The sequence below is a fragment of the Mus pahari genome, chromosome 15 (assembly GCF_900095145.1).
Source record: "Mus pahari chromosome 15, PAHARI_EIJ_v1.1, whole genome shotgun sequence".
Lineage (NCBI taxonomy): Eukaryota > Metazoa > Chordata > Mammalia > Rodentia > Muridae > Mus > Mus pahari.
Genome location: NC_034604.1, coordinates 20,677,106 through 20,695,653, shown reverse-complemented (window position 1 = coordinate 20,695,653; position 18,548 = coordinate 20,677,106). Strand labels below are relative to the sequence as shown.

The 18,548-nt window shown below is 43.2% G+C and overlaps 1 protein-coding gene across 4 annotated transcripts in view; it reads right to left on the bottom strand.

Annotated features, from left to right (window-relative positions):
* Positions 1 to 18,548, bottom strand: part of Fhod3 (formin homology 2 domain containing 3) — a 421,297-nt gene that overhangs the window by 62,868 nt on the left and 339,881 nt on the right. For all 4 annotated transcript variants that reach the window (XM_021214495.2, XM_021214497.2, XM_029547105.1 and 1 more), the window contains 2 exons: positions 9,228 to 9,362; positions 5,235 to 5,285 (listed from right to left, as the gene is read on the bottom strand). In XM_021214495.2, the coding sequence (XP_021070154.1) occupies positions 5,235 to 5,285; positions 9,228 to 9,362 (186 nt within the window). The remainder of the gene's footprint in view (positions 1 to 5,234; positions 5,286 to 9,227; positions 9,363 to 18,548) is intronic.

The following is an 18,548-nucleotide window of genomic DNA, read 5'->3' as shown; positions in this document are numbered from 1 at the left end:
CTTCCCAGGCTGTGCAGCAGCTTATGCAAAGCCCATCATTCTCTGTGTCCATCCTCTGAGACTTAATGCTTCCTCACAAACCACACCTCTGCCAGCCACCAGGAGCCCCACCCAGCCACTCCTCATTCACCAGGATGACAAACGCAGAGGGCATAAAGTCTTTCAAGTAACTTAATATTTCAGCAGCATGTAACTGTGCCTGGGGCAGCTCAGTTGGTCAAGTGCATGCCTGGCAAGGACCAAGAGCTGAGTCTGACCCCCCCCCCCCCCGGGATCCACATAGAAGAGCCAGATGTGGTGCCACGGTCTTGTAATCTCGGTGCTGGGAAATCCGAGAGGAGCAGACCCCTGAGGTCAGCTTGGCATAGTGGGGCAGTTCAGGGCAGTCAGAGACACTGTCTCAAAAACAAGGTGAACAGCACACACACAGCACACACACACACACACACACACACACACACACACACACACACACACAACATCATTAGAGGTTGACCTCTGAACTGCCCACAAGTGCACACAAAGAAGCAGGCACTTCTTGTCTCACCCTTTACGAGTGTGTGGCCTCCTCTGTCACCTTCAACCTTCTTCCACACTTTCCCCCAACACACACATGAAGGCAGGCTGCCCCTCAGACAATGCCAGCATGTATTTCTTCCTCTGTGCGACCGGCTTGGACCAGCACAGCTGCAAGCAATGTCAGCCCTGCCTCTGAACTCATGTCGGATATGTAGGCCATTCAGCTCCGATGGCATTTTACATTTACTGCCTGGCATATTCTGTCAGCTCTTCACATGGGTACGTCTGTTTTCAACAAGCAGATAATACGATTTGGGAGATCAGGGAGAGCCCCGTCCTTTGTTCTTTCCCTCGGCTGCCTGCCTTGCCTGTGTCTGCTGATGGGAAGCAGGCAAGGCATGCAGGAAGAAAGCTGCCAGAAGCCCTCCCACCTGCAGAGGCCCACCCATCTGCAGGAAGGAAGCCTAGGGTTGCATGTACCCCATCTCACCAGTCAGTGAGATAGATCATTTAAATGGTCAAAATGGTCAAGTACATTATAAGTTTACCAGCAATAGGATGTACATGAAAGTTTCGTTTCCAGCCAGGAGGTCAACCTACCTTAAATAACAACATCATCATTATCATCGTCATCATCATCATCATCATCATCATCATCATCATCATCATCGTCATCATCAACAACAACAACAACAACAGTGATGGTGGTAGCAGCTCCTTGGATAGCCACTCCTTCCTTGCCCCACACATAATCCTACCAACACATTCCGGCCTTTCATTTTATATGGTCCAGCCCTAGTCTTGGTCTTCCACGCCACACTCTGTGGGCAGTCAGGTTGGCAGTCAGGGGCTGCCAGCTGGTGGATTCATATCAGTTTCTCTACCAAGAGACTGTCAGTCACAAAGACTTCCTGTGTGCATGCAGGTTTCACAAAGGCCACCACCAAAGGTCTATGGCCCAGAGGAGGAGCAAAGAGACTTCAATAGAATTGTTCCAAGGGCCGGACATGGTGGCGCATGCCTTTAATCCCAGCACTCGGGAGGCAGAGGCAGGCGGATTTCTGAGTTCGAGGCCAGCCTGGTCTGCAAAGTGAGTTCCAGGATAGCCAGGGCTGTACAGAGAAACCCTGTCTCAAAAACCCTGTCTCAAAAAACTAAAAAAAAAAAAAAAAAAAAAAAAAAGAATTGTTCCAAGGAGTGGGGTTATTTACAGGAAAACAAAAGGACAGAGCTGGGGAGAGAACTGTTGATCAGCGGGGTACAGTTTCAGTTTATACAATGAGACTTCTGGTAGTACAACTACATGAATACACCTCATATTACTGAACTGTGTGCTTTAATACCCCAAATAGCCAAACATAGGTATATTTTATACACTTACACATTCTTTTTCTTTCTACATATATACTCTTTAACTTTTTAAGGTTTATTTTATGTGTATGGGTGTTTGGCTATATGTATATACATGAACTGCGTGTGTTCCTGGTATCTGAGGTGTGTGTGTGTGTGGGGGGGGGGCAGAGGGCTGCTGTGGTCAGAAGAGAGAAAGAAGTCAGATCCCCTAGAGCTGGAGTTGGAGATGGTTGGGAGTCATCATGTGGATGCTGGGAACCAAGCCTGGGGCCTCTGTGTAAGCAACAAGTGCTTTAAATCACTGAGCCATCTTTCCAGTCCCACCTCAGGCAATCTTTAACTTAACAGGGGCAGATGCCCATGGCGTTTAGAATCATAATTGTCTTGGAAAAACAGCAGTGGTGTTTGTCTGCAGTGAGGGGGGAGAGGAGAGTGGGCTGGTACACACGAATGTCACAGCTTGGCCACCCTCCTGACACACAGAAACTTATGACATCCTGGGCAGTGACTCTTAAAGCCATGCACTTAGGGGCCCAAACATATCCAGTCACTAGCTGAAATGGGGAATCACTAACTCATAAGGCGACTGCCACATGTCCCTGATGCCTTGCGAAGCAACACCAATCCTAAGACCGTGCCGAGATTATCACACAAAGCACTAAGCAATGTCTGTGGAGCATAGGCCCAAGGATTGACTTTGCACCTCTGCTTCGCCCTGGAGCCTCCACATTTCCCTTTGCTAAGCCCTTCAGCTTTTTTGCTTATTCATCTTTTCGTTTGTTTATTGAACATAGAGTGTCCATCACGCCTTAAGGACTGTGGCAGGCAAAGGGAATTAATAATAAACAAGAACAATACCCCATTCTTATGCAGCTCACAGTGTATGTGGTGGGGGTGTGGAGGAGTAAATAAACATTTGGAATGAACCCTGACACCCATAGGGTACCCAGGACAGATCTAGAGTTTCAGCTCTGTGTCTATTGAGCCCTACACACCCTGTATGAGCTGAATGAGCCAGCCTTACTCACCAGTGACTGTTCCTCCCGTCCTCCTACCCAGGTCTCTCTCACACTGAATCCAAGTCCCCTGACATCTCCGGGACCTCCCAGGAGACCTCAGCATCCTCCCCGTGGCTGCTGAACCACCATCATGCAGTTTCCAATTTTCTCATGCATCCCGTCTTCCCTTCTACTTTTTTCCTGTGGCCCCTTGTTTGCTCAGACTAGTAAACCCGAACCGAGAAAAACAGCTGGTCCAGACTGGGATCTGTCTGGCTCTGTTTGCTGGTCCCCAGGTCAGCTGAGTGGTAGGATGTGAATGGGGGAAAGGCTAAGCAGGGGTCTACCAGGCCTTGCACCCGCGGAAGGGACCACCTGCTGGGTCGAGGGGCACTCTGCCCTGGAAGAGGAGAGGAAGGACAGGAAGGACAGAGCATGAGTGAGGGAAGGGGAGTGACAGCCTCCTCAACATGTGTATGCCAGGGACAGGCAAAAGCCTGCATGCACAAAAAGACTAGCCGGGGATGGGCCGAGAGCTGTGTCTCTGGAAACAGCTCTGACCTTCATAAGGCACCCGACAGACATTCCCTACAGGAGCCACTGAACCTTGCCTGTGCAGACATAACCTGATAGTCAATTGACAGAAGCTCAAAAAATACAGAATCTGGAGAGAAAATGAAACACAAAATTTGAAATTCCTTAACCCCGGGCAAAACCCCAACAGCACCTCAGTAAGAGTACAGGCCTTCTCACTGCCCGGGACTGTCACTTATCGGAGGACGAGAAGTTTCTTGTTTCTCGCCAGCACCTCTCTCTCTGAATTTACTGGCCACTGCTGGTTATTAGGATGACAATAATCTAATAGAATGTTGGAAATAAACCAATGTTTTATTCATGAGACTGACTTAAGCATCTAATTTTTTAATTGAGCACAGACAGTCTCCACTGTTGCCTGACTCAGACTGTCTTGATCTATTTAGCTGATGGTGTCTAAAACATTAGCACAATTCCACATCATATTGGCCAGAAATGGTTAGGCTCCCTCCAGGCTCCAGTACAAAAGTCATAAACTGAGCCTATCCCTCTCCCCATACTATATCGCCATCTGGTGTCAGAGTCAGTAACTGCAGGTTGTAGAGGAAAAGGGGCAAAAACTTTTGTCTGTTGATTTCCTTGTGTCCTCTGTGGACCTCAAACCAACACAAACTGAATATATGAACTGTACAGTTTGCAATGGAGTTAAATTAATGGATGAAGGCTGGAGAGATGATTCGGGAGTAAAGAGCACTGGTTGTTCTTCTAGAAAACCACGGTTCTATTTTTCAGTCCCTACAAGGCTGCTCACAACAGTCTGCAACATCAGTCTCAGGGAATCTGACATCTTCTTCCAGACTCCAAGGACACCAGACATGCATATGGTACACAAATATACATGAAGGCGAAACACCCATACACACAAAACAACAAAATTTTAAAAAGAGATTAACGGTGAAGCTGTCAGCTTGTTAGGCCATTTTCTTTTTAAAAACTATCCCCCCCCCCTTCTCTCTGTGTGTGGGTGTTAAATGGCATGCATGTAGGGGACAGTGTTCTCTCTTTCCATGATATGTGTCCCAGGAGTCAAACACAGTCCAATGGTCCATCAGACTTGGCAAGAACTATCTTCATTCCTTTTATTCTATACCTTAGTCAAATGTGCCCACTGTGTGTGCCGATCACTGCAGGGCTCCTTGGGAATGGTAAGATGTAGGCTATGAGAACATTTCAGGAGGGAAGGAAGTGACCAACTATAAAACTCAAGGGTCTTGTGCACACCGGGGACAGTATCTGGCATGGCATGTGTGCTCAATTCGACTGACGACTGACTATGGATCCGGTGACCTAGGGCAGTGCATAGGAGGGACACCTAGTCCAGGTTCAGGAGTGCTGGTACAAGGTGTTTCAAATGTGGGTAGTGGAGGCATTGCAATGTTTGAGTCGGATATGGATTACTAATGGAATGACAGTCCCGGAGCAGTTAGTGCCTGCCACGATTAAGTGTCAAGCAATGACATAATCATCCACAGCAAGCACATCTGCATCACTAGGACATGTGACCAGACCTAGTGTATGTCCAGATGGAGATGATAACGTGCTCATTTGGAGAAGGGTTCTGTAGCGTAGATCTTGCCTCTTTCCATCCCTGATTTCTATCTACTGTCATATCTATCATAAATCCAGTTTTCTTGGAATATAAAGTAAGGAGACAGTTGTTTGCAAATGCCAGCCATGCAATGCCAAGTAGGTGCAAGGAATTCTGCACAGTTTGGTTAACAGTGCGAAGTCACGTGACACCATTACCAAGAGAAGAAAACAGATACAGACCTTTCTCCTCTCGCTGGCCTTTGCTCCTCCCTTTTGTCGAGATATTCCCGGCTGGAGGAAAAGCACAAAACAAACAAAAAGAAAACAATAGTGTTAGTGCTCATTCATTACAAACTAATTACTAAAAGGATGCCACAAAGCCCCGCTATGGCCTTAGAAAAGGCAAACCTGTCATAGTTGAAATCTAAACATTTAAAGGGTGTATTTCAGACATGTTAAATGCAGTGGATTTTTTTTCTTTAATAAAATGGGAAGGAAGTCAGAGAGACAGGGAAACATTGGTCTCACTCAGAAACAGCACCCGTCACTGTTTCTACACCAGGACCACTGGAAGGCCTTACTTTATGCGTTCTCTTTCACTCACACCCATGATATGTTCAACACTGTTCAACTTTAATGGTTCCATTTTCTGGTCCTGCTGGCAAGGTTCCAACTGGAATCTAAGTTTAAGACTAGCTGGTCTTTTGTCTTTCAGTAGATTCTTCCTGGAGAGTCTGGACATCATGGCTGTCTACACTGGGTTGAGGGTACACTAATAACTGGACATAGTGAGGTAACACCAGGAAGACTAAAGGGGATATAGACGGGGGTGAACACAGCAAGGACACAGATGTGCACAGATGTGCTGTGCATAGGCATCCGAGCATCAATGCCTTCCAGACTAGAAACACAGGAAACTTAACACCGCACGCACAAATATCTGAGGCCCGAGGAGAACTTCTTGATGTTGTGCAATAAGCATGAGGCATGTGAACAATTTACTCGGCAAGACTGAGAGGTGGGCTGCCCGAGTAAACCTCACACCCAGTCCCCACCCCCAGGGGAGGGAGGGTAGTGACTGGCACTCAGCTTCCATGTCCCCCAATTTAACTCTCTTTGCATTCACTTTCTCAAATAAGAAGCAGTAGTTGCTATAACTAGCTGTCCCCTGGTCAGTCTGCCCCGTGAGTATTAGTACTCTTTGTGGACAAGGGGTCACTTTGCCTAGCTCTCTGTGTGCTCTTAAATGACAGGTGACAGGCAATGGACACCATAGCAGATGGTGGTTGGTGATAAAGCGTCTCTGAAGACAGGATGCTGGAATCGGCTCCCGGTCTATGTGCATGTAAACATGAGTATTACGTGATTCTAATATCACGGCACATTCCCAGCCTGTCTTCTATGTCACTGTGCTCCATTGACACACATGCCAGGGATCAGGGGGTCTTCCAAGGCCGCCTTTTCTCACACTTTGTTTCCAACGGGCTCACTGGCCACGTCTCTCTATTCTGCTGCTGGAATCATCCAGTGGATTCGTTATTTTCCCGTTTCACCTATATGTACTTGGCTTTTCTTTATGTCTTCACAATGGCTTGTCCAGTTGTTTTAGGCATAGTTTCTTTTACTCTTTTTTTTTTCCAGTCCTACTAGTAAAAAGCTTTAACATTCCACTGTAATATGTGGAGAACAAATTCTAATATAGTTTATCATACAGATCAATGATTTCCAAGAATAATTTGTAAGAGAGATGAGTCCGCTTTTACTCTTGGAACACATCCACAATGGCTACTTTAAAGTCTGCCTGATAAGTTTTTGCAGATAATCAAGCAAGATCGGGTTCACCTGTGGGCTCCGATGCACCGGCTGATGTTGGCTCCAGCATCAGCTCCAGTTCTCAACTGTTTCTACTGTGCCACATCAGGCCTTGTGCACACTGCCCAGCAGCCATTCTGGACCCTGGGTGGGGGTTCTCAAAGCTGAGCTTGCTATTCATGCTAGGAGCTCACCCGTCCAAATCAAAGACGGATGGAGGATCAGGACTCCTTGTTCTTGTGTTCCTTGTCTTTCTCTGTGTGTGTCTCTGTCTGTATGCTGTGTGTGTGTGTGTGTGTATACCCAAGGTTGTTCCTCATAAGTCACTATGTACCTGTTTGATTTGTGTGTGTGTGTGTATGACAAAATTCACATTGTTTGGCTTCGTGGGTATATGCACGTCTGTATACACAGTGGGCAGTAGAAGATGTTGAGTGCCTGTTTCAGCACTCTCCAACTTATTCCTTTAACTTGTTGAACCTGGGGCAGGCAGGTTCCTAGCAAACCTCATCTTCCCCATCGTCTGTCTTCCCCTGGGCCCCTCCTCCCACCATGCAGGGTTACAAGCCTGCGTGCTTCCATACTTAGCTTTTTTACATGAGTGTTGGGATCTGAAATCAAGTACTCACATGATGTAGCAAGTACTCTTACACACCGAGCAGTCTCTCCAGCCCCATCCCATCCAGGGCCCAGCCTTTTCGAGACAGAATGACTCAGGCCCAAAACCCACCTGAGAAGGCCAGGATGGCTGGCCAGTGAGCCTCCTCACAGGGATCCTCCCGTCTCTGCCTCCCTGGCTGCACTGTACAACCACAACTTGTAATGGGATTACAAGTGCGTGCCACCACAGACAGACTTGCCACACAGGTTCTAAGGGTTAAAGCTGGTTTTCGTGCTTTCACAGAAAGCACTTATAGCCCCACACCCTAGCTCTCTCTGGTGCTGGAGGTCTTGTTTTCTCTTGAGGCAAAGAAGCATACCCTACTTGAAGTGATTTTTCAATGAGACGTTGGATGTATAACTTCATCTCTGAATTTTCCTCATATTATGAGGCAAATTCCCAGCTGCTAATTGGTGGTAAAATATGAGATTTCTCAGAGATCCCATAAATCAGGAAGCATTTAACTTGTTCCAGAGGTTTTAACAATTGGATTTCTACACAACTTCTGGAAGTGTGTCAGGAAGGTTGCGGACAGGCTGTTATGCCCATGCAGCACTTGGTAGGATTCTGACAGCTCAAGGTATTCCACACTAGTGTGGCAAGAAACGATGTTGGTTTACTTCATGACACCTCTTCATCCCCCTTTGGCAAAGCTAGGCTTAGCACTCCACTCAGAGACGTCGGGTGCCTGCACGCCTAAGTGGCCACCAAAGCAGCTTCACAATGCTGCTCATATCTGGGTCATTTCTACAATGACACATGCTCTTCCCGGCCTCTGGGAAAGCCAGAAGTTACCGGATCTGTAAGTTCTCACTGCTTGGGCCTTATGACCTCTGATGATGTAACTGAGTGTCAGTGGGAGGATTTGCCAAAGAAACTAAGCTGAGGAAGTGGGAAGCAGAGATGGGGAGAAACATTAAAGGGGAAAACAGTGGTCCTGTGGGAGGGATAGTGAGGAAGGGTGGGGAGATGGAAATGTGTGGAAAAATGGAAAAGTCGGGGATGGGAAAGCAGAGATGGAAAGAAGGACAGGGAAGAACTGTGTAAGGAAAGACTGGGGGTTGTGCATCCTGCAAAGTAGGGCAGGTGGGATCTAGGGAGGGGACAGGAAGGAACAGGGCCTGGAGGATAGAGAGAGAACAGGAGAACTGGCAAAGGGGGACACAGAGGGACACTAGGCTCAGTGGAGACAGAGATGCTAGGACATAGAACCTTCAACAGGCGATGTCGTGGGAAACACCCATGGAGGCATAGAGAGTAGGAGAGCAGGGACAGCGGGCCAGGAGAAACTGGTACAGGAAAAAGCAATATATAAGATAAAGTTTATCGCAGATACATATATAATACACACGTAAAACGACTATGTGGTTGATACAGGGAACAAAGAATAAACCAGAAGGTTGGAAAACAGATTTTCTTTCTGACATCCAATAGGCTATAAATAAACATAAGGACGTTCAGAGAGAAATGGCAAATTACATTGAGGCAACTGGGCTCTGTGTCCTGGGTAAGGCCACTTTAACTAATGGTAAACCAAGGATGCACGGCTTCCTAATTGCATTTCGCTGTCTAAGCTTCCTGCCACATGGCTACAGGAAGCCAGTATACTTCCAAACAGCATGCTGCACGTGAATCTTACCCCTCTTCAAAGAAACAGACTGAATTGGGAGCAAACAAGTTGTTTCCTGGACCACTTAGGATGCTGTAGGTCAAGTGCCTTAAGTTTCAAATCACGGTTGAAATAATCATAAAATCCTTACTTGAATTTGTTCCTCTCTTCCCGTTCTATCCTCTGCAGTCTTTCTTCTCTCTCTTGCCGCCTCCTCTCTCTCTCTGCTGCCAGTGACTCTTGGTGCTGCCTGAACGAGGATGTGAGAAGGCCACTTGGCGATGACCTGAAAACACAGCCAGTCATGTTTTAGTGGCCTGCCTGTGGATGCCAGCATGGAGCGGGGGCCTGGGGAGATGGCTCGGTGGTTAAATCTCTTGCCCTGTGAACAAGAGGCCAGAGAGAGCTCAGATGCCTACAACCTGTGTAAATGATGAGCTATGGTACGAGAGCCTACCTGTAAATTCCAGTCTAGGAAAGTAGAGACAGGAACGACCCCGAAGGTCGTCTAGTCATAGCTGCAAGCTCTGGGTTTGTTTCAGAGACCCTACCTCCATGAGTGAAGGTAGAAAGAGCCACAAAGGATGATTCTCAACATCAGCTTGGGCTTCCACCAACATGCATGCACATATATGTATGTACTTCCCCAACATACATGTAGAAAAACATGAATGAATGTATACACATGCATACTACATACACAAGTGGATACCATGCGAGAGCGCATGCAGACATACACACACACACACACACACACACACACACACACACACACACGATCCAGACAGTGAAAAGCAGGGAAGCAGGACTCTATCCCCAGCTTGGTCTGGATAGAGGGTCCAGCACCCATGTAGGGCTTACATCACTAGGCGTCTCAAGACTTTCTACTTCAGAAGCCTATGTGTAAATAGTGATAAGCAAACAGCTCCACCTGCTGGTAGGACTGGAAAGGGCAGTGTATATAAAACACCAAGCAACACTCTTGGCTGATTATCAGTCACAGTCATGGGAACCACTATAAATAGAAATCCAGGAAAAGACACAGCATGTATAGACATATGTTTATACAATAGATAGATACTGTTATATTTAAAATTTGTTTATGTTAAGACTTTGATTATCTAGAATCGACTTTCAGCCTAAAACTATTCTGTTTATACATTTTACCAAATACTATCCTGAAATAATGGTGTCCTCTTGAAAGATGGTGTTCATAGATACACAGAAAAGACATGACAGGGGCCTAAAAAAAAAAAAAAGAAAACACCCCCACCAACAAATCCAATTAAGGAGATTTTCTGCAGTGTGAAGAATCATCCAAGGATACTCTGCATGCTGACGGCCCGCTCTCACTCTTGGCCAGAGTTCATGTACAATCTGGACCCTGCTCAGCTAAGTGGAGGCCACAGTGGGGTGCCACTGCTATGGAGGGGGGGGGGTCACAGAAAATGTTAAGAAAGAGAATGGGTGGGGCGTGAGAAGACTAGGTAACTAAAGGAAAGATTTAAAAGGGGAGAGCTGCGGAGGCAGCTGGGTCTCTCGGAAATAAAACACACTGTGAGCAACTTCTGCTTTCACTTGTCCACCGAACCTGCACGCCTGAGATGCAGTCTCTTAACCCAAGGATGCAGCGTGAACAGAGGCATATGTGACTTCAGAGATAATGTGCTTGCACGGTCGTGGACATGGAGCCGCTTAGTGCTGCGGAAAGATGGGACTCCAAGTCACATACTCTGCCAAGAGATCCAAGCCACCCTCACTCGTGAATGTGAGTTACCCAGCGCGGTGGGGGAAATGGAGGGATACAGTTCACTAGCCTTCTAACCAAGGTTTGTCCTCCAGGCACACGGGGGAGGCACTAAGGCGTCCTCACATAGGAACAGACAGAATTTATTGAGTTTCACCCCAAAAAGTCCATGCTATGCTGTATGGATTCTATATTCACTGAGCTGCTGTTATTTTTGCAATTTTTAAAACGTTATATGTAGGTAAACCTAATGCACAAGAGGAAAAAGATACCTTTAATTTCCTCCATGATTGATAGACATTAAGGATATTACTATAAGTAATAAATTTATATAATCCAGCAATCTGATGCCCCCCCATTAGAGAAAACATATTTTTTTTCACAAAGGTCATTTAAAACCTGGAACTGTACCATTATAGTCATGAATGAATGGAGGGCCAGAATGCATGTCATGTGATCTCCCTTTCTGACATAATGCAGTTAAGTTGAAAATAGTAAGGATATAAATCTGAAAGAAATATCATTAATTGTATAATTATATTATAATAATATATATAATATATATTATAATATATATTATATAATATATAATAATAATAATAATAATAATGTATTATAATAACGTATAAAATGGGGCCAAGGTTTTAATTCTCTTAAGCTAATGCATATCTAAATCACCACCTCTAAAGGACTTTTTCCGGGAACTTTATAAATGAGTCTATTATTATTGTTGTTGTTTTGAATAAGAACAAAGAAGAGCATTGTCTCATGAAATGTCAAAATCCATTTCCATATCCACAGCAGCCAGGTGTGAACATGAGTTTGGAACACAAATGAGATGTGGACTGGTGAAAGGAGGTTATCACCCAGGACACATATTCATTCTCTCTCTCTCTCTCTCTCTCTCTCTCTCTCTCTCTCTCTCTCTCTCTCTCTCTCTCTCTCTCTCTCTCACACACACACACACACACACACACACACACCCTAAATATTTAAGAAAAACCATATCTAAAAGCAATCTGTGCTATAAAGTGGTACACAATTTGCCTTCTCTTTGCTTCAGAATCCACGTGATCTCTCCATTCCTTCCAGGGACACAGGGCAGCATCAGATGACTCAGGCCCTGGTCTTCACATGCATCCTCTGACCTGAGATAAGTGCTCCCTTCTTCATACGCTGATGTCACTTAAGTTGCTGTTTGCCTGACAACAATGGCATTTCCCTGAACCTCAGCCTCGTTTAAGAATCCTGGTGCATTCCTTCTGAAAGTTTGCACTATTGCCAGGGACCTAGATATCTCCTATATGGTAACTAGCAATAAGCAGTATTTTCTCTATTCTCTTCCTGATATTTGACCTTCAGCATTTGGTTTTGTTTGAGAGGAGAAAGAAACTTGAAGGACATTGTTTTTCCTCATAGGAATTTAGCAATATTTCCATTATGCTAATGCTAGTAGTAAAGAACTGGTTCTAGAAAGAACTGAAATTATATACTTGATAGAGAGAATGATTTTCTTAGATTTGGAAGTGAGCAGGTCCTTTTGCTCCATGCCATGGGAACAGTCACCTTTTTCGAAGACTGGTCTGCTTTCCTGTAGAAAAGCGGTCTACCCAATAAACTGAGGCAACCAGTCCAATCCAGTTCGGGCTGTGTCTTAGGTCCTAACAGAACCAACCAACGCCCTGGGCTGAGTGAATGAAAACAGAGATGATGTGATCTAAAGTGTGGATGGGAGGGTTCTCATGAGCAGTCTTCCCCTTTGATGATGAGTTGGCACCATCTTGATCTAAGAATCTGCAGACAGACTAAACATGAAATTGGAAGTGTTTCTACAGACAAAGCCGAGACAAACAGGAGAGATGAGCGTTAGCTTCAGTTTTGAGAACAGTTGAGAAGCATTCAAGGCAGCCTGAGTCTGCCAGCGAGCCTGCCACTGCTGAGCCAAGCGATGCCTCCAGCACCAGGCAGAGCTCAGTCTTGTTGGTTTATTGCACAGTAAGTTTGAATGGATGCACAGTATCTTCTAGAAACAGACCTCAATGGTACAGGGTTAGGGTTAGGGCTTCCTCTCACAGTAGTCCTTGGAGAGATAGCTCACTTGGTGAAGTTATGTCCTTGCAAGTAAGAACCTTAGTTAAACCCCCAGGACCTATATTTAAAAAAAAAAAAGCCAGGCATGGGGGCATGCTCTTGAAACCCCAGAACTCAGAAAGAAGAAAAAGGCAAATCTCTGGGACTCACTGACCAGACAGCGCAGTCAACATGGCAAACTCTAAGTCATTGAGAGAACCCATCTCAAAAAGACATAATGGAGAGCGCCTGAGGAACAATGTTCAAGGTTGTCTTCATGACAACACTCACACATAGGCACCTACACACCTACATGCTCACAGACTCACTTCCCCAACTGCTGAAGCCAGGCTGGTCACATGGCTTGTTTTGTTCAGCACAGCAATAGGCCCATCACTTAGAGACTTAGTATTGGATGGTGTTCCCACGCAGATGCTTACCCTTCTGTTAGCCTTGGGGGTCCCTCAGGTAGGACAGTAAGCAGGACTCAGTGAGGCGCTGTGCAATCAGCCTTGTGCTGTGGTCTCCTGTCCACCCAGCCAAGAGACAGACAATTGCTCCATTTATATAGCCAGTAGTAAGCCCAGGGAGACCAGCTAATCGACAACACCCGAGTAAAGCAAGCTGGAACCGGATTATCTATCAAAACGGGCATGGCCAATATTAACAGGGACAAGAACGAGGAGGTAGCACAAGGCTGTTACTTCTAACAGCTAATTTTAGATGTTACTTACACGCTCTAGGGCTGACCCAAACAGGATGGGTCCTGGGAACATTCTTTCTATGTCTCATCAGGAGAAGCTGGCAACTTTTTGTGGCCTCCAATGAAATCTAAATGTAGGAACAATAAAACTCACTCCACAATCTTACCTACTTGCTAAACTCATCCATCACCACACCCAATAGTCTGCTGCCAAGCAAGCCATGCAAGACACATGAGATTCACAGTCTAAGAGGTGTCATGACTCAGTCAGGGAAAAATCTTATGCTCAATATAGCTGGGACGAACAAAGCGAAAAGTGCAAGATCTCAGAAAAGGATCTTACACAACCAAGCCCAAGAATGAGGGAATACTGTGTTCTACAAGGTAAGATTTATGATGTATTGACTCAGAAATGCTGATGTAGGGAAAGAAGTATGTGTGTGCATGCTTGTATGTGTGTGTGTGTGTGTGTGTGTGTATACAGCCATTCTAACTAAAGCCCATAGACTCAATGAGCCACACTATCAATAGGAGCCCAGCTGAAAGTATAAACTGGCTTTGCAGGACACTGACTGGTAGACTTGAACAAACAGTGACATCCGTGTTCAATAAACAACACATTTAAAAACCAAGGAAAAGGAGACGCCATAGAGTAGCAATGAAGCTTGCAAAGTCATTTGACATGTAACTAGCGCAATCGTAAGGAGGGAAAGCTGAAGGAAAAAAAAGATACCGAAAGTGTCTCAAATAACAAGAACTATAAAGCACCAGGCCTAAGATTTTCATTAACTCCCAACTGCTAGGAATATCAAGAAAACCTTATAAATACGTATCATGTTCCATCTATTAAAAAATTCAATGACAAAAGGATAACCTTAAGGCAGCCAGAGAAAACAGATACGCTACACAGAAAGCAACGGTGAAGGTGGCAAATTATTGTCAAAAATCAATGGGAGGCAGAAGACAGTAACCTAAGAGATGAAAACACACTGAGAACGCCACCAATATCATTCTTTTGGGGGTCAGGGTAAAGAGATTTTATTTAAACTACAAAATATATTTTCTTTAAATTGCACCAGAAACTATCTAGTTACATGGGTTTTATAGAAGTGGAAAATTCCTTAAGGTAACAGACACATAAGTTGAAACAGCTACCTGGAAAGACGTATAAGACACTAAGAAGAAGATTCACCCTCCTCATACACTCTTCATCCAGAAATCACAGCTCTAGATACATCCTGAGGAACTTACAAGGAGTTTGTAACGATCAAACCTGCTATTCTTTCGACAGAGAAACTTTCACTGACGCCTTGGGGCTGTTGACGCAGCTTCTGACGCAGCCTGTAGCGTTAGTGCTGTGCTTCTGCTACTGTTTACAGAAATGTAAACATTTTGTAATTGACCTTTTACATTGCCCTCTGGACTAATTTATCCAGAATACTTTCCATGCAAAGATACACGATTTCCACGTGGCTGTTTTATCCCTTCCTTTATTAGATCTTTCGGTCATTTTATTGTACCATAATCAGATTGTTGAATATGGTTTTAGACGAAGAATTGGTTAGCATTTTTTCTTTTGTTTTTGCCATTTAACATGCCATGGCTTTCTGTAAATACTTCTAAGACAAAGCAAAGTGGAGATGACATAATAGTTTTCACTGAACTTTTATCAAATCTCTTGATTACAAACTCTTCCATTAGTTAAAATCTGAGAGATATACAGTTATTGGTCTCCCTCAGTTTTTTTTTTATTTTATTTTGGAATAATTTTTCTTTTCTTTCTTTCACCTTTTATTTTCTCATACATTCTACCTTGACTATAGTTCACCTTCCCTCTACCCCTCACCACCTGCCTTCCCTTCTGATCCCCTCTCCTTTTCTTTCTCTCATTAGAAAAGAACAGGCTTCCAAAGAGACAGCAACCAAACATGACAAAATAAAATATAACAAGATGAAACAAAAACTATCATATTGAAGTTGGACTTTAGAACTAAACAGGAAAAAAAGTGTCCCAAGAGCAGGCACAAGTGTCAGAGAACCATTAGTTTTCATAATCAAGAGCCCCATAAAAATACTAGGCTAATAACTATAATATATATGCAGAAGACCCGGTGCAAACCCATGCAGGCCCTGTGCTTGTTGCTTCAGTCTCTGTGAGTGCATATGTGCCTTGCTTAATTGAGTCAGAGGGCTTGTTCTCCTGGTGTCCTCCAGTCCCTCTATTGATAACCTTCATTGTCAAATTGAAAGGTTTTTGATGCACCATGGAAACAAACCTTTGGGGATGTCTAAGAGGAAAGACCCATTCTAACTATGGTCAGCTCCATTTTTGGGGTTAGAAACTCCTATACAGTATAAGAGAGAAAGGGTGCGAGCACCAGCATTCATCTCTCTCTGCATTCTGACTGCAGGAATAATGTGACCAGGTGCCTCAGGCTCCCCACCCCCAACTTCCATGATGGACTGTGAGCCCAAGCAATCCTTTCCTCCCTGACGTTGTTTATGTCAATTACTTTGCTATAGCAATAAGAAAAGCAACCAACACATCCACCTACACTATCTATCTATCTATCTATCTATCTATCTATCTATCTATCTATCTATCTNTCTGTCTGTCTGTCTGTCTGTCTGTCTGTCTGTCTGTCTGTCTGTCTGTCTGTCTATCTATCTATCTATCTATCTATCTATCTATCTATCTATCTATCTACTGAAAGAAAAAGTCAAGGAAAAAGAAAAAAAACTTTCTAGATATAAAACAAGAAGAATATAAAGTCTAGATTTACAGTTCAAGAAATGCTAGCAGAAGGTAAGTGATACCACCTAGCAATTTTGATTCACATTAAAAAGAAAAAAGAAAAAGAAAGAGGCAAATATTCCTTAAACATTATTTAAAGATAGCAAACTATTTAAAACAGGCAGAACAGCAATGCACTGCGGGACTACAATGCATATAAAAGTAAAAACAAAAGTATACTTATAGGATTATGTGAATACAATTAGTTAGGATGAATACTGTAAATGTTGAAAGTGTCAACATAAAATAGTAGAGTTACTACAAATAAGGCAAGAAATGAAACACAACAGACTAATAAAAATAGACACTAAAATTTGGCAAAGGTAATTAAGCAGAAAAAAGAACAGATTAAACAAATATAATAGCAATTATATAAACCTAAACTCAATCAACAATCACAATAAATATAAATGGTCTAAACACTCCATTTAGTAAGCAGAGATTGTCAGATTAGACTTTTGAAAGTCAGTAAATTGCCTATACTAATCCTACTTAAATATAAAACATAATTTATGTTCAAATGGAAGTATGGAAAACATACATTCATGATTAAAATATTTTATCAGGGATAAAGTAGGTCATTTCAACATAATAAAAGACCATAGTCACCAGGAGAATGTAGTAATTATAAACATTTATGTACCAATAAATGAACTTTGACATAAAGAAGAAAATTAATCTGCAAGAGATAAGTAAATATAAAATTATAGGATAGGCTCTTGTCACTATTTTAGAAATTGATGGAACATGTAGATGAAAAATCAGTAAGAACATAGAACACTGAAACAATACCAGCACACCAACTGACACTTATTGGACAATCCACCCAACATCAGGAAACACATTCTTTGCAGGTGATCACAGAAAATTTTCTATGAGAGAAGATAGCCTGAGCTATGAGGTGAAGTTCAGCAAGTTTAAAAGAATTAAAGAAGATAAAAGAAAGTTATTTGACCAGAATTTCATTAACTTCAATATTAAAACAGAATGAATATTTATCAATCTGTAAATATTCATAAGTTAAATAAATACTTTAAAAATAACATGTGGGTAATGAAAAAATTAAAAAAGAAAGTAGAAGCATTTTGAACAAATTAAAGGTAAATATAAACAAAAACTTGAAGAATATAGCTAAAACGGCATGCACAGGAAATTTTCCCCAGCTAAATGCCTATATATCTTTAGGTCTTCAATCAAATGACCATATTCCCTAACTTAAGGGAAAAAAAGAGCACATTTCATGTAAATTAATCAAAAGAAAAAATAGACTAGAAATTAAGGGAAAGATTAAAAAAGAGAGGAAATGAACGGAAAGCTAAAACTGGAGATATTCCTGATAAACATAGATGCAAAAAACATCAAGAAAATATTAGCAAAACTAGTACAAGCACATATAAAGCAGATCATTCATAGGCAAGTTGTCTTTATCCTAGAAATGAAGGGGTTCAATGTTCATAAGTAAATAAATATAATAAATCTTTTAAATGAACTTAAAGATAAAAATCAAATGATCATTTTAATATTTACAAAAATCAACACACTTTTATGATAAAGTCCAAGAAATAGTTGTACTGGAGGAACATACATCAACTTAATAAACAATATATATGGCAAACCCACAGTTAACGTTATCTTAAATGAAGAAAAACTCAAAGCAATCTCTAACTGTAACTCTTTTGCTATTTTGTAGGTTCTTGTTTCCTCTACTTTTCTCTACCTTTTCAACTCCCTAAGCATAGATAGAAGAAAAAAAAAAGATAGAGGAGAAAGGGGATGAGGTCATCATTAGACTACATCCTCTTTTTTTTTCTTTTCTTTCTTTTTATTATTTTCTTTATTTACATTTCAAATGCTATTCTGAAAGGTCCCCATACCCTCCCCCTGCCCCTGCTCCCCTACCCACCCACTCCCACTTCTTGGCCCTGTCCTTCCCCTGTGCTGGGTCATATAAAGTTTGCAAGACCAAGGGGCCTCTCTTCCTAATGATGGCTGATTAGGCCATCTTCTGATACATATGCAGCTGGAGACACGAGCTCAGGGGGTACTGGTTAGTTCATATTGTTGTTCCACCTACAGGGTTGCATCCCCCTTCAGCTCCTTGGGTACTTTTTCTAGCTCCTCCATTGGGGGCCCTGTGTTCCATCCAATAGCTGACTGT